The sequence below is a fragment of the Phocoena sinus genome, chromosome X, assembly GCF_008692025.1.
Source record: "Phocoena sinus isolate mPhoSin1 chromosome X, mPhoSin1.pri, whole genome shotgun sequence".
NCBI lineage: Eukaryota > Metazoa > Chordata > Mammalia > Artiodactyla > Phocoenidae > Phocoena > Phocoena sinus.
The window spans coordinates 73,369,846-73,385,912 of record NC_045784.1 but is presented as its reverse complement, the minus strand read 5'-3'; the positions used below and the strand labels follow the sequence as shown (position 1 = coordinate 73,385,912).

The following is a 16,067-nucleotide window of genomic DNA, read 5'->3' as shown; positions in this document are numbered from 1 at the left end:
GGGCAGACAGGGAAGGAATCCCCTCTCCTCGCGCTCCCCAAAACAATGGTCTCTTGCCTCTTAGGCAGGTCCAGAGTTTTTCCTGGACTCCCTTCCAGCTAGCCGTGGTGCACTAGCTCCCTTCAGGCTGTGTTCATGCAGGCAACCCCAGTCCTCTCCCTGAGCCCGAGCCTCAGGTCCCAGCCCCCGCCTGCCCTGGCTGGTGAGCAGACAAGCCTCTTGGGCTGGTGAGTCCTGGTCGGCACCGATCCTCTGTGCGGGAATCTCTCCGCTTTGCCCTCTGCACCCCTGTTGCTGCATGCTCCTCTGTGGCTCTGAAGCTTCCCCCCCGCCCACTCCCCATCTCCACCAGTGAAGGGGCTTCCTAGTGTGTGGAAGCTTTTCCTCCTTCACCGCTCCCTCCCAGAGGTACAGGTCCCATCCCTCTTCTTTTGTCTGTTTTTTCTTTTGCCCTACCCAGGTACGTGGGGATTTTCTTGCCTTTTGGGAGATCTGAGGTCTTCTGCCAGCGTTCAGAGGTGTTCTGTAGGAGCTGTTCCACATGTAGATGTATTTCTGATGTATTTTTGGGGAGGAAGGTGATCTCCGCATCTTACTGCCATCTTGAAAGTCCCACCCCGAAAGTAATGGTTTTGATTGATTATTTAAATTTCCTTTTTTTTGTAGTTAAGCTGTTTTTTCTTTTTCCTCCTTATTTAAGATGTAATATTTACATTTTTAATATTTATCGAGTTATAGGTACTTAAAGGTATCTCAGTATAGGAATTAGTGAAATCTGTTGCATTTATCCATTTGGTTAAATTCAAAACATGCTAGATAATACTGTTGAAATTGTTTTTGTCTCTCTGAAGTTGATTATGAGATATATTGAAAGATTAAATCAGTCTCACATGCATGCTAGCAATAACCATCATCCTCACTTCTTGAGAAAGACGTATCATATAAATCTAGTTAGCTAGGATTACAGAGACCGTATAATTTGACTCTTTGGGTGGACATGCGTAGCCAGTCTTTTTCTTTTTTAGTTTATGAGGAGGTCCAGCAGGCTGGTTTCTTCTTAATAACCACCTGGCCTTATGTAAAGCTATAGTCTTTTATCCAAAACCCTTGGGGCCTGGTGTGTTGTTATTTGAATTTAAAATAATATATTTTAGAAAGTAATACAGTATATATGCTAGCTGATATTTTATATATGATGTAACATTCTTAACAGTGTCTGAAGAGTCACTCTATAATTAAACATATTAATATTTCTGCAGTGAGATGTATGAATATTCACATTAACTGGGACAAGCGGATGGAAGAGCCTTGTATCAGTTTGGGTCAGTTATGAAAAAACTTTGGATTCCAGAATTTTTTGAATTTTGAATTTCAGATAATCAGTGGTGAACCTATAATAAAGTGTGTTATGTATTATAATATTAATAGGTATAATGCTTTTTACAAATAATTTAAAATATAACAAAAGTATATGTCTTTATGTAATGTTTATCAGTTTTTCCACTATTTCACCTTTTATTTCATTCTCTAAAATATTTTCTTTGTACAGCTGTTGTATTCTCGAGGATTGCTAATTGATCTTCTAATCAAATCTAATGTTAGTCGATATGCAGAGTTCAAAAATATTACCAGGATTCTTGCATTTCGAGAAGGAAGAGTGGAACAGGTACTGTGCTGAGCAAGTATTGTAACTGGGTATGATTTTGAGTTACTGTGTTTTATTTGGGAAGGATAAGCAAATACGATTGTTATTTTCCTGGTAAAGCAGCAAAATCCAATCCTGCATGGTGATTAACAACTGTAAATAGTAAGAGATTGCCAATTAAAATGTCTAATGTTAATTTTCCCATGATTTATTCTGCAGCTTGATGTTGGTGTTGAGAAAGTGTTAATTTCAGACAGCGTTGCTAGATTTGAGCTGTCATTTGTTCCCAGTTAGGGGTGACATGCTGGTGGCCTTCTAATGGCCTAAAGAGCAACTTGGCAGGATTAAGTAAGAGAGCTCACAAGTTAATTAGCTCTGAAGTCAACAGCGATGCCATAAGAACTGATGGAAAGTAACATGAAACAGCCTGATGAGAAAGGAAATAATAATCTTGTTATACTTAAAGGGAAAGAAAATGTCATTTGGAATACTTGTATCACTAGGAAGCAGTTTCTTAACTTTTAAAATCATGTTTTTCAGGTTCCTTGCTCCAGAGCAGATGTCTTTAATAGCAAACAACTTACTATGGTAGAAAAGCGAATGCTAATGAAGTTTCTCACATTTTGTATGGAGTATGAGGAACATCCTGATGAATATAAAGGTATTGTTTTTCATTAAATTTGTTTTCTTACATTATTTGAGAGTTCTTATTATTTTAATATGCTTGCTCTGATTTAATGAGCCACTCGCTATGCTTTTAAAATATTTTTACTTTGCACTGTCCAATAGGTTAGCCTCTAGCAAAATGTAGCTATTTAAATTTAAATTAATTAAAATAAAATAAAATTTAAAATTTGTTCCTCAGTCTCACTAGCCACACTTCAAGTGCTCAGTGGCCACACGTGGCTAGTGGCTACTATGGCTACAGTGCAGCTGTAGAACATTTTCATCATGACAGCAATTCTGTGCTGGGTGTTCATTTTTATTCTTGTTAATTAAACACTGCGGTCAACGGGTTCTTCATAGATGATACTCCCTTTTCATTATCCATTAATTTTTTAATCATTTTTTTAAATTGAAGTATAGTTAATTTACAATGTTATGTTAGTTTCAAGAGTACAGCAAAGTGATTCAGTTATATTTATATTATATATATATATATTCTTTTTCATATTCTTTCCTGTTATAGTTTATTGCAAGATATTGAATATATTTCCCTGTGCTATACAGTAGGTCCTTGTTGTTTATCTCTTTTACATATAGCAGTGCATATATGTTACTCTCCCACACCCCCATCCATTAATTTTTTTATCAGTCATTAAAAAATCAGTATGTTTTTTCATTTTTCCAGGATCACTTTTGCTTGGAATGTTGAATTATTTATTTTGATTGATTAAAAACAAGCTAGATAGTATGGGGGTGGGAAACCCCTGGATTAGACGAAGATATGGATGGTTTCTAGTCTTGGCTTTGACCCATCTCACTGTGTGATCTGGGACCAGTTACTTCAGAGTTTGTTGAAAGTTGAATACACCACTTTAATATCAGAGCTTTACACTTAAAGTGCATTGAGCTGGAAGAGTTATCCAAAATAGGAATACACTGACAATTCACTTATAAAGTTACAATGAGAAATACAGCAGTTTTTTTTATATTAGATGGAATATTAAAAGTCTAGCGCTTGTTCTTAAAGCTTCAAGTCCATTAGATACTGCCAGATTGTTCTCCACAGTAGTATAAACTTATATTCTCTTAGGAAATTTTTATAATTTTTGTTTATACTATTTCTATAAAGTTTTTGTCTACCACTAACCGTCCAATTACATTTTTTCTGTTCTTGGCTTAAAGGAATAGTATTTAGGGGATCCTTATGTTTTGAGGTGTGATTATAAGGCAGTAAGACTGATTCCACTAGCCATACAGAAATTATTTTCATTACCTTTTAGTCATAGTTCATTGTTCGTAGTTTTAGGAAGAAATAGCAATTCACAAAAAACAAGTATTACTCTATCGTTTTCACCAAAAAAATTGCCATTTGTCATATTTAATATTTCAAAGTATAATTATTGGCATTTTTCTGCAGTTTTAATAATAAAGTAAGATTATTACCAACTGTGGAAACCTGTTGTGATGATTAATGAATTATTTAATACTTTTCTAATTTTTTAAATCCATAAAATACTAAACAAAGAATCATCATTTAAAGCTAAAAATTGTATCATCAGTCCAATTAGGATAGTGAGATTGTTTCTAGTTTTTTTTTGTCCCCCCACAATCAATAGTCTCTGTTTAAAATGTAATAATATTACCACCTGTGTCCTTTGCCAAGTGTTTTAAACAGATCTGATCTCATTTTTGTGCAATGGTTTTAAATGGAAATTTGGGTTTGATTTTAATTGATAAATTTTCATCTTTCTTTTCATAGCCTATGAGGAATTTACATTTTCTGAATATTTAAAAACTCAGAAATTGACCCCCAACCTCCAATATTTTGTCCTACATTCAATTGCAATGACATCAGAGACAGCCAGCAGTACTATAGATGGTCTCAGAGCTACCAAAAACTTTCTTCACTGTCTTGGGCGGTATGGCAACACTCCATTTTTGTTTCCTTTATATGGCCAAGGAGAACTCCCTCAGTGTTTCTGCAGGTAAGACAGGCATTGGTTTTCTGATCTCTTTTAAACTGATACTTGAATAACAGATGAAAAATAGAAAGACAAAAATGAGGTTTAGTCAAGATTTAGTATATGCAAACATATACTTTGTTGTTCTACTCTTTTATAATCTATTTGCCTGCCTACCTACTTACCTAAATGATATAATCAGTCTGGCCTGTTTTTGAACTTTATAAAATAGAATCATACTGTAAATTCCATTTTCCACTCAGTATTATGTTTCAAAGCATCATCCTTGTTGTATGTGGTTATAGTTAAACTTATTTTCATTGCTACATAGTATTCCATTTTGAATATACCACAAGTTATTATTCCATTTTTCTGTTGATGGACACAGGGTTTTTCCAGTTTTTTGTTGTTATTAACATCCTGTGTATGTTTCAGAGTATACAAGTTCAAGATTTTCTCTAGTATACATATCTAGGAGTGGAATTACTGAATCATGGGATATATGAAGGTTCATACAAGATAGTGTCCAGTTGTTTCTCCAGAGAGTTGTACCAGTTTACCTCCCCCAGCAGTATAGTATATAAGAATTCTCATAGCTCTACATCTTTGCCAACATTTGGTGTTATCAGACTTTTTAATTTTTGTCAGTCTAATTCACCTAAAATATCATCACATTGTATTTTTATTTTATATTTCCTGGATTACTAATGAGGTTGAGCGTCTTCTCATATGATTATTGGCTATTCATGTTTTCTCTTTTGGGAAATGCTTGTTCATGTCTTTTACCCATTTGTCTCTTGGGTTGTTGTCTTTTTCTTATTGATTTGTAGGTGTTTTTATATATTCTGAATACTGATCTTTTCTCAGTTAAATGTGTTGCATGTATCTTGCCTTATGGTATTTATGATGCATGGAGGTCATTAAGATTAATGTAGTCAAATATAGCAATCTTTTCTTTTATACTTAGAACTTTTGGGGGTAGTAGAGCATAGTAGTTAAGAACCTGGACTATGGAAACAGACTGCCTAGATTTAAATCCTGGCTCCTCTATTTATTAGCCATGTAACCTTGGACAAGTTTCTCAATCTCTTTATTATGTTTTGAAAGAATCAACTTTTGGGTTTTTTGATTCTCTGTATCCTAGTTCATTAATTTCTGGTCTTTATTCTTTATTTTGCTATCTTTGGGCTTTGTTCAACTCATCCCTCCCCTCCCCTGCCCTTGCAAATTCTTAGGCTGAAACCTAATGAGTTAGTCACCTTTTTAATTTTCTAATATAAGCATTAATATGGTAAAGTTCTAACTATTGTTTTGAATCTTACACAGTTATTATATATTTATTTTCATTATCTTTTAATCCTAATTATCTTAATTTCCATTGTGATTTCTTCATTGACCCATGAGTTATGTATTCTTAAATAGCTAATCTGGTTGATTCTTCTGCTCTTACCATCTCATTTAATTCTACTGTGTATAGAAAATATGTTTTTATGGTACTAATTCTTTGAACTTTATGACTTAGTATGTCATCAATTTTTATAATTTTTCCACGTGTGCTCAAGAAGAATGTGTTTATCTAGTTGTTGGTTACAGGGCTCTTTAATTATTACTCTTGAAGTCTGATAAGTCAAGCTTCGAGTTGTCATTTTCAAACTTTATTTTTATTGAAGTGTTTTTTCTTTGATCTGTCAATGATAAGAGTGACATGTTTTGAAATCTCCCATTATGATTTTTTTTTTTTTTTTTTTTGTTTTTTTGTTTTTTGCAGTACGCGGGCCTCTCACCGTCGTGGCCTCTCCCGTTGCGGAGCACAGGCTCCGGACGTGCACGCCCAGCGGCCATGGCTCACGGGCCTTGCCGCTCCGCGACATGTGGGATCCTCCCGGGCCGGGGCACGAACCCACGTCCCCTGCATCGGCAGGCGGACTCCCAACCACTGCGCCACCAGGGAAGCCCCATTATGATTTTTGATTTGTCAGTTTCTCCCTATAATTCTATCAATTTTTACCTTATATTTATTTTGAGACAATTTATTAAGATCGTATAAATTTATAATGGTTTAATCTTCCTGATGAATTTAATGTTTTGCATAGGCTGCTTTCTCCATCCCTAATAATACATTTTTTTCTTAAAGTCTAGTTTATCTAATATCAAAGAGCTACTCCAACTTTTTAATATTTGCCTGTTACATCTTTCTCCATCCCTTTATTTTCAACTATATTTAGAGCTCTAAATAGCATATTATTACATATTTTTAATTCCATCTGACAATTTCTTTTACCAAGTAGTGTAAGTGCAGTTAACAGGAGTCTGTTCCTTCCTTCAGAAGTATATAATTTTAAAAGTTCCTCTAGTTTATGCTCTGGGCAGTTAATGCTTTCTAGTTTGTATGCATATGAAAATAACTTTTCTTTTTTGCCTTTTTTCTCGAGTGAATATTTGTTAGGTAAACATTTCTATGTTGGCAGTTCTTTTCTCTCAGTACGTTAAAATTTTATTCCACTGTCATTTGGGTTCCATTTTTGTTGTTGAGATGTTTGATGTCAGCCTAATTGTCATTTCTTTATGTGATATCTCTTTTTTCTCAGGCTGTTTTTAAGATATTTTGTCTACAGTGTTCTGCATTTTCACTACAGTGAATTTAGGTATTGGTTCCTTTGTATTTATCTAGCTTGATATAGGTCAAACCATATGAAATTAACAATATTAAAACATTTTGACCTACAATTCCATATGGTTCAAACAACTACATTGCAAATTCCTCTATCTTTGAATTATCATTTATTATTTTAGAAAATTATCAGTCAGTATCTTGCAAATGTTGTTTTCATCCATTGTCTCTTATTTTCACCTTTTTGGAACCACAAATAGGTATGTTTTAGAACTTAGCATTCTCTCTTCCATGTTTTTTAATCTCTCTTTCATATTTTCTATTTCCTTGCCCTTCCTGCTATATTCTGGGTACCTAATAAGGGTCTGTTTTCCAGTTTATTCTCTTCACCTGTAACTAATCTGCAGTTTAACCCTTTTTTTTTCTCCAGTATTTTTATCGTTCATTTTTAGAAGCTCTGCTTTTTCCCCCAAAATCTTCCCTGTCATTGTTTGATAGTCTCTTTTGCTTGGTCACTTCTTTCATATAGAGATATTTTATATTCTGCCATGTGTTGTTTCTGTTGATTTACGTTAATGATTTATTTCCTTGTGCCATGCTTATTTTTGACTGAGAGTTTGTATTTGATTGATTTTAATCTGGAAATCTGGGGGCCCAAATTAAGAATGCTTTCCTTCAAGAATTATTTGTGTTTTCCTTCAGCCGGAAGGCACTAAGACTTGGGACCATTCTAACTCCCTTCAGGGGGTCTTTGCTTAATAAAGAAACCCCAGATACAGCTCCCACACTGATACGGGCAACACGACTTGTTTGTTTGTTTGTTTTTAATTGCAGTGTTTGTTGCTCAAAGCTTTGAGTTCAGCTCAGGGTTTGTACTGTGCATATGTGTGTTTGGGGTTGTGGATTTCCTATGGACATTTCTCTTATTTCCTTCACTCTCAGCAGTGCAATAAAAATTATGTTTAATGTAAGAAATAGTCTTTTGTTAGTAATAGGAGGTCCCTTCACAGTATCTAGTCCAATATGTGATTTTATGAATGGTGGTAAGAATGTTATAAATTTGAAAGTAACTTAATTCTGAAAGATAGGTCTGTGTAATTCCAGACAAGTTCTTCCTCCTCCACCTATTGTCAAAGTAGGGATGAATGGGCAGTGTCATGTCCCCCAGGACCAGAGGTCCTCCTATCAATTGAAACTAATAGGGTAGTTGTATGGGTTTCTTAATCATTCTTTTCCTCTTCCTGTGGCTTTGCCCGATACAGAGGGAGCTACACTACTTTCTCTCATGTTCCCACTTGCCACTTACTCCTACAGAACTTTAGGGTAAGGAATAGGGACAAAATCAACAGGTCACTGGGGAGTGAGCAGAAGCTCACTGGCTTCCTTACCAGCACTTTATGAAAATGGATTATTTAACCTCATTCTTATTTTTTCACAAAATCCATTTATTTCCTTTCCTAATTCATATATTTGTAAATATATATTTAATGTTTGTTTATTTGTTATTTTTAAGGGAAACAACATTTAAAAGTTTTATTTGTCCTGTACTGATAAAAAATTTGAATGGCACCCTTATGTGTTGAATTCTAGACAAAGGAAATATTTTTCGCCAAAGATGATTGTAACCTTCTTAAGGCTGAGGTTTTATCAGCCTTCTGTATCTTTTTATCCTCTGCAAGCCTATCTCAGAATTTTGTGTGTGGTTCATATTTAATGTTTGTTATAAAAATTATATCTTGCTCTCTCCAATTTGAAGTGAATTGAAATTTCAGGGAATGATATAATTAAATGTATATGTATTTGTGTAGATAGATAGATATTAAAGACAACAACAAAAGACTTATATTTGAAGTAGTATATTAAACTTTTGGGTGGTTCTTTGGTAATTAAGGCAACTCTGAGTTCTTCCTACATATTATATATATGAATCTGTGTGTTTATAAATTACAATAAAATGCATTTACTTGGCCTAGGGATATTAACTTTTAATTTTATATTTGATTCCCTGCATAATGCTTTACAATTTCATATAAATATTGTTCTGTTTATATCCTAAAGTACTAACACTGCCACCATCTATACATCATAGTCTACACTTTTTATCACCAGGTTATCAGAATTAGGTATCACCTGTTCTGTGATTTCTAACCACTGTTTTATATTCTGTTTTAATATAACCCTCTTAAGCATTTCTCACAGCCAGTTACAGTGTGTTCTCATCAAGGCTACTGTTATAAATGGCATGCATGCATATTTATGTGAAGGATTCAAAGACTTTTGTAAGTCATATCCTTGCATTCTAAATGAACTCTGCATAAACAGTATAACATTTTAACTACTGGAGATAACTTTCATGAATTACCACCCTTTGAGGTTTTTATCAATTTAAATAGGTAGGGGTTTTTTTCAGCAAAGAAAATGAAGCTTATTTTTTGTACTACCTATTACCCATTGATATGTCAAGATACATAAATTGGACCATACTGGAAGAAAGTCATTGAAACCTATATATTTTTCTAGTCTAGCAAGCCATAGAATTTCCCCTACTGTATATTCGTTGGTTAATATTTTTTCTGGCACACTGGGCAGGATATGTATGCAGTATATAGGTTTTTAAACTCTCACACTATATCTTCCAAACAGAAGTCCTTTTTAAGCCCTAACCAAGTAATTTGTTTCTGTTATCTGTATGGTTGGTAACATGGTAGCCTTTAGAACTACTTTCTAGTTCAGAATGGGTTTCATATACTGTGTCGTGTTTTCATAACCTATGAAATGGAGCAGTACCTGTGGGAGCAAACAAACTCTACATTTTTTTTTATAAATAGACTTAGACTGCCTGGAGATTGTTGCTTGTTTTTTGTAAAGAGAGAGAATTTAACTAATAGTTTACTAGGTAATTCTGCCTTCCATTCTTCAGATTTCAGCCTACATTTTATTTCCTTTTTTTCCTTTAATGTAATGGGATTGTTAAAACATACAGAATGAGTATGTTTTACTTTTAACATGTAATATAAATTGTGTGTGTGTGCGTAAAATCACCACCGAATATTTTGTACTAAGTATTCGCATTCAAATATCGTTTTCCTGAGTATTGTATATGGAAAATTGAATAGATGCATGATCTACCTCAGGAAATTGTGGAACACACATTGATTAACTTAGAGCTTTTTAAAAAAGAGAATGAAAGAACACCAAAAGTCCAAAACATATAAGTAACTTGCTCAAGATTATAGGAATAGCATGGAACAACAGGAAAGGGAATCTCCCATTTGATACATTCAATCAGTAGTGGAAGAAAGAATGATGCCCCAAATGGGCCACATAGATGCTACTATGATTTTGTCGTAACCATGGAATTGTTTTTTTAATATAAAGTGTAAGGTATTTTATATTTTGTCTTTTTTCCTCTGCTTTAAAAAAATAACTTCTTTAGTCCAAAGTCCAAGATCAAAACATACACTTTACTGAATGTTGTATTGTTCTATTTAGAGAACTCATAGTATAAAACATCTCTCAGACCAAAGTAACCTGCTTATTTTGTTCTGTAATAACCAAGCTTTTTTATTTAGAGAATTTTCAGAAATCTAAGAGATGTTTGTTAACCTGGATCAACATATTTGAAAACCAAGAGAAGCCTTAAAATTGATGAAAGATTATACTGATGGAAAATTTTATGAGTTTATTTATGGCTTCAACTGCATGTGAAGTCAGAAAAAGCAAAATTGAGATGTTTTTTTACTGTCTGCCCCCAATGTTCTTACCCCTTCACCCCAACAAGTGTGGGCTAGATTATGGATCTAGATTCTTTAATTGTACATTTTTTCCCCCTCAACAGCATTCTCCTTAATCTCTCTTCTTGTAAAAATCTCCCTACTATTTTGCTAGTGATATGACAGAAAAACTTAGAGTTGGAAGAATGCTGTTATATTGTTTTGACTGGTTGTCTAATTTTACAAATGAGGAAAGTTAAGGTAAAGAGAGACTGAGACTAGAAACCAGATTTCCTGGTATGCATTCTACACAACTCACTTCTTCTACAATGTTTCTTTAAACAATGTTTTCTGGAAAAAATTAAGAGGAGATAGTTAATTAAAATATTGTTATTTGGGGGGATTTTTAAATATTTGTGGTTTAACAACTTGTAATTTGCTATGATTTCTTTTCTCACAGTCGATGCATAGTCATTCCTCCACCACCACCCACCACCCCCGCAAAAAAGACAGGAGAGAATAAGGGCCATTCTTACCGTGTTCTAGAAACATGTTCTGATTCTATGCCCAATAGGAAATACCAATTTAGATGAATAAAGAAATTATGTCAAATTCCTAAATTTACCTAATTGATAAAGGTAAAAGGAGAAACAGACCATGAGCAAATCGATCTCCCCCCCACCCCTATAACTTGTGTGTATGCATTTGATAAACAGTAATGCAGATGAGCCCAGTAGCAGTTATGTTTTATACGTTTTGGGGACTAGTTAGCATTGATCTGTTTTATGCTCCAAATCCCATTGGTTTCCTCCCACAGTGTCATAAGTAGAACTCCACGATACACCTAGGTGCAGAATCTGGCCCTATGTCTAATTGTTGGTAGATTTGACCAATCCAAATGTATGTGTGTGTGTGTTTATGTAAAGCTTGATTATTGAATCAAGCCTTAAATATTTGAAATTAAATGTTAAAAATTTGCCAGAGTGAATTAAAAAGAAACGGATTAATTAATTGGACATCAAGTATATAAATCACATGGTTAAGAAATATTTTCATAGTGGATCACTACACACTATTGTTTTGCAGCAGTGCAGCTGAATAGAACTGCATTGAAATATACCAAAGGTTCTTAATCTAGGGTCCATAGGTCCTTGGAACTTATATATAACAGGTTATATGTATATCTTTATAAAAATATTGGTAGTTTCATCAGATTTTCACAGGCATCCGTGACCTAATAAGAGTTGAGAACCATTGTGAGAATTTTCTATAAAAGAAAGCATTATTTTTTTACTCAGATAATCATCCTTAAGAGCTTATAAAAAGAAGAGGTTCTAAAGAGTGAATAGCAAAGGTGCTTCTGGGCTCTAAAGACCGGGGAGAGATGGGAAAACTTGAAAATATTGCTATTGGAACTGTAATTTACAAGCACCTCTTCGGGTAGATGCAAGCAGATATCTGTGCTCTAGTGGTGTGGAGGAGAAGTAAGTTCAGGGCAGTGAACCAGAGTGTACATTTTAGAGCCAGACCAATGGGGTCAAATCCCAGTTTCACCATGTGCTAGCTGTGTATCATTGTGCAAGTTATTTAAACTCTCTGTGTTCCAGTCTCTTCAGTTTTTCCATGGGGATAATAATAGTACTATCTACTTCATAGGTTGTGAGGCTTAAAGTGAATTAATATCTAGAAAGTGCTTAAACAGTACTTGCCTTAGTAAGTACTACATAAGTGTCAGGTGTTACTACTCTTACTGTTACTATGATTATGATGATTACTGCTGCTGTTGCTGCTGTTGTAGAATGCTACCAGGGCAAGTATGAGACCAAGTTAGGGACTGAGCTAGATTTGTGTTCTAATCCAGTGGGTCAACAAACTTTTTCTGTAAGGGTCAGATAGTAAATAGTTTAGGCTTTGCAAGCCATATGGTTTTGGTTGAAACTATTTGCAGTCTTAGACAGTATGTAAAAGAATGGACGTGGCTGTGTTCCAAAAAAACTTTATTTACAAAAATAGGTGGTAGTTTTTCCGACCCTAGTGTAATCAACGGGATAGACTTGTACCTACAAAACATGATAATAATTTTTTTAAAACCTTGATGTTAGGAAATTATAGAAAATTGCCTGAGTGCAATACCTGGTGTTTATTAGTCATTCATTAAGTATTTGATGGATAAGTGAGTGAATAGTTGGTATTTATGAATTGCTGCAAAAATTAGGTGTTAAAGGGCCCATAGAGCAGTATTTCTCAAGCTTTCACTTACGTCAGAATTTAACAGATTACTGTGTCCCATTCCCAGAGTTTCTGACTTGTAGATCTGAAGTGGGGCCTGGAAATTTGCATTCTAATAAGTTTCCAGATGTTGTTGATGCTGCTTGTCTAGGGAACACTGCTGAAGAGGAAGCAGCCAGGGGAATTGCTCTCTGGGCCCAATTCTAATCAACAAGAAGGAAAAGATTTAGTTAAAATGACAGAAAACTTGTGAAGAAGCATCTGTCATTTGTTATAAGTTTGATTATTTTCGTTTCTTCCCATTTTAATTCAACAGCTATTTTTTAAGCGTCTGTTCTCTACTTTATACTCTCCTAGGTGTACTGGATATATATGAAAAAGAATATGATATAGTCAGACTTTGATGGCAGTGTCAATAGTGTTTACTGTAGTTGAGGAAAGAAAATAAAATGCACACTCATAGACCAATTAAAGAATAAGAAAACATATTTCATCAGGTTCCAGAGTGTGCAATGCAGGAATGAATGCCATCAGTACTCAGAAATGATTTGAAGGAGCCTAAACAGATATGACATGAAATTAATTTAATCAAAGCACACAGATGACACTTAGGAAGTTATAGGAATCTCAGACTGCTCTGTTAACCCATCCATTTCTAGAAAAGAGCAAGAAGATTGGGCTCCACTCTATGCTAAGAACCATCAGTGGTCTGACCCCACCTTGTCATTGAACATGGTCCATTTCTGTGAGATACATAATTGTTCTAGAGGCTCTTGATTTAGGCTAGCTTCTCAATTGAAGTATTGTTGACATTTTTGGCAGTATAATTCTTTGTTGTGATGTTGGAAGAGCTTTCCTATGTATTTTAGGATGTTTATTTAGCAGCATCTCTGGCCTCTATCCACTAGATGCCACTACCTTCACCTACCTACTTGTGACAGACAAAAATATCTCCAGACATTGCCAAATGTGCCCCGGGGCAAAATAATCCCTGTTTGAGAAATACTGGTTTAGTCCAACTCAGTATATATTTAATTTGGTGTAGTCTACTCTAGTTAAATGTTGACAGGCAGGGAGAATAAAATGTTCTTTCAGGTCTTTCTTACATTCTTCTTACTCAACTTTTGGTTCTATAATCTGGAACTATGTAAAAATTCTTTAAGGAACAGAACAGTTTAAAATCTCTTGGCACTTGAATCAATGGAATAATTCATGTAGGTCATTTAGCAAAGTATACCTGTCAGGAGATGTTAAATAGCCATTAAAAAGCAAATTTTGGGGTAACATATAATCTTAGTAGGTAGGAAAAAATGAAAATACTGAAAAAAAATAATAAAGCACACAGACACTCACTTTTATAAAGAAATGCAAGCCCTATTTCCCACCCTAGAATTCCACCCCCAGAGTTAACCATTGTTAAGTTAGTTGCAAATCTTCCCATATTTCCCATGCTTATACAGATATCTATGTATGAACATGTATGTATATGCATACTTAAAATGTTAAGGGCTGAACAGTTCTCTGGTATATGGACCTATGTGCCATAATTTATTTAATCATTTTCCTATTGTTGGTGTCATCATGCTTAATAAAATTATGTCTTTATTATATAAGAAATACAGGGACTTCCCTGGTGGTCCAGTGGCTAAGACTCTGTGCTCCCAATGCAGGGGGTCCGGGTTCAATCCCTGGCTGGGGAACTAGATCCCGCCTGCATGCCACAACTAAAGATCCCGTGTGCTGCAACTAAAGATCCCACATGCCACAACTAAGACCCAGTGCAGCCAAAATAAATAAATATATATATATTTTTTTTAAAGAAATATAATTTCATGTACAGAAATTTTGGAAAACAGGAACAGAAGTATTACTAATGATTATTATAGTTAAATCCCATCACCTGTTAACAATAACCGCACTAAATATTTTGGTATATTTTCTTTTCCTTTCTTTCAATCCACCCATTTAAAGAATACATGTAATTACAATCCTCTTAATTTTTTTTTAATTTGGCCATCTTCAATTATAGCATAAGTCAACTTATAGCCATCATCTTTAAAAACACATATCTCAGCTTAAAATAGATAGCAGTGGAAGGCTGGTATAATAATAGGTGTTCTTCAAATTCAGGGGTCCTTAACCTGGCTTCCAATGCCTGGAATAAATCACCTGGGTTTCAGGAGTTTGGGGGTAAATACCCTGAAATCTCATGCCAAATTTTGTGTGTGTAATGTGCATAGCTGCATTTTTTAGGAGGTTCTTAGTTTCTGTCAGTGTCTCAAGGGATGTATCACACCTCAAAAAGGTTAGGAACCACTGGAATGTACTATTTCAACTGAGAACCGTCCTTATTAAATTAGAATAGCATTGTAGAATAGGTTAACCAAAAGCTTGTCTCCCAATAGTTTAAGGACTATTTTTTGAATAGGCTTTTTATAAACTGTAAAATCCTAGAGGGTAAAATAAACAGTGACATACCTCATTTTTTGAGTCTTTTGTATATGATTTTCCAGACAGTTCTCCTTCTAGTTAATAGTTGATATTGGCATGGAGATGATACATAAAGTATAGGGGGTAAGCATGATGATGTTTGTATGATCACTTGTTTGTTTTTCCCTTGAGGAGAGAGTATTGTGTGGGATAAACTGCAGGGTGGTGAGATAAGCCATCATTCTGAAACCTGTTCTCTGGTGATGGATGGATAGACAGGTAAAGTAACTCAATAATCTTCATTTTTTGCCAGGTTATTCACAGATCAGTGAACGTTGTCGTTAATAAAACAATGGAATGCTTTTGTGTCCTTTCCTGCATTATTCCTCAGGTTTTGACAGGACAAGTCTTTTAATTTGGGAGTAGCCTCTTATTAAAACTTATATTACGGGCTTCCCTGGTGGTGCAGTGGTTGAGAATCTGCCTGCCAATGCAGGGTACACGGGTTCGAGCCCTGGTCTGGGAAGATCCCACATGCCGCAGAGCAACTAGGCCCGTGAGGCACAACTACTGAGCCTGCGCGTCTGGAACCTGTGCTCTGCAACAAGAGAGGCCGCGATAGTGAGAGGCCCGTGCGCCGGGATGAGGAGTGGCCCCCGCTTGCCACAACTAGAGAAAGCCCTCGCACAGAAACGAAGACCCAACGCAGCCAAAAATAAATTCATTCATTAATTAAAAAAAAAACTTATATTACACTTAAGTGTGTGGTGCTGGAGCATTTATTGTGACTCTTATGAATATATTAGAATTAT

The 16,067-nt window shown here is 34.9% G+C and overlaps 1 protein-coding gene across 1 annotated transcript in view; it reads left to right on the top strand.

The window, feature by feature from the left end:
* The window catches only part of CHM (CHM Rab escort protein), a 210,795-nt gene that overhangs the window by 102,991 nt on the left and 91,737 nt on the right, over nucleotides 1-16,067 (top strand). Inside the window, exons 6-8 of the mRNA XM_032620454.1 lie at nucleotides 1,550-1,666; nucleotides 2,186-2,306; nucleotides 4,071-4,296. Of these exons, the coding sequence (XP_032476345.1) occupies nucleotides 1,550-1,666; nucleotides 2,186-2,306; nucleotides 4,071-4,296 (464 nt within the window). The remainder of the gene's footprint in view (nucleotides 1-1,549; nucleotides 1,667-2,185; nucleotides 2,307-4,070; nucleotides 4,297-16,067) is intronic.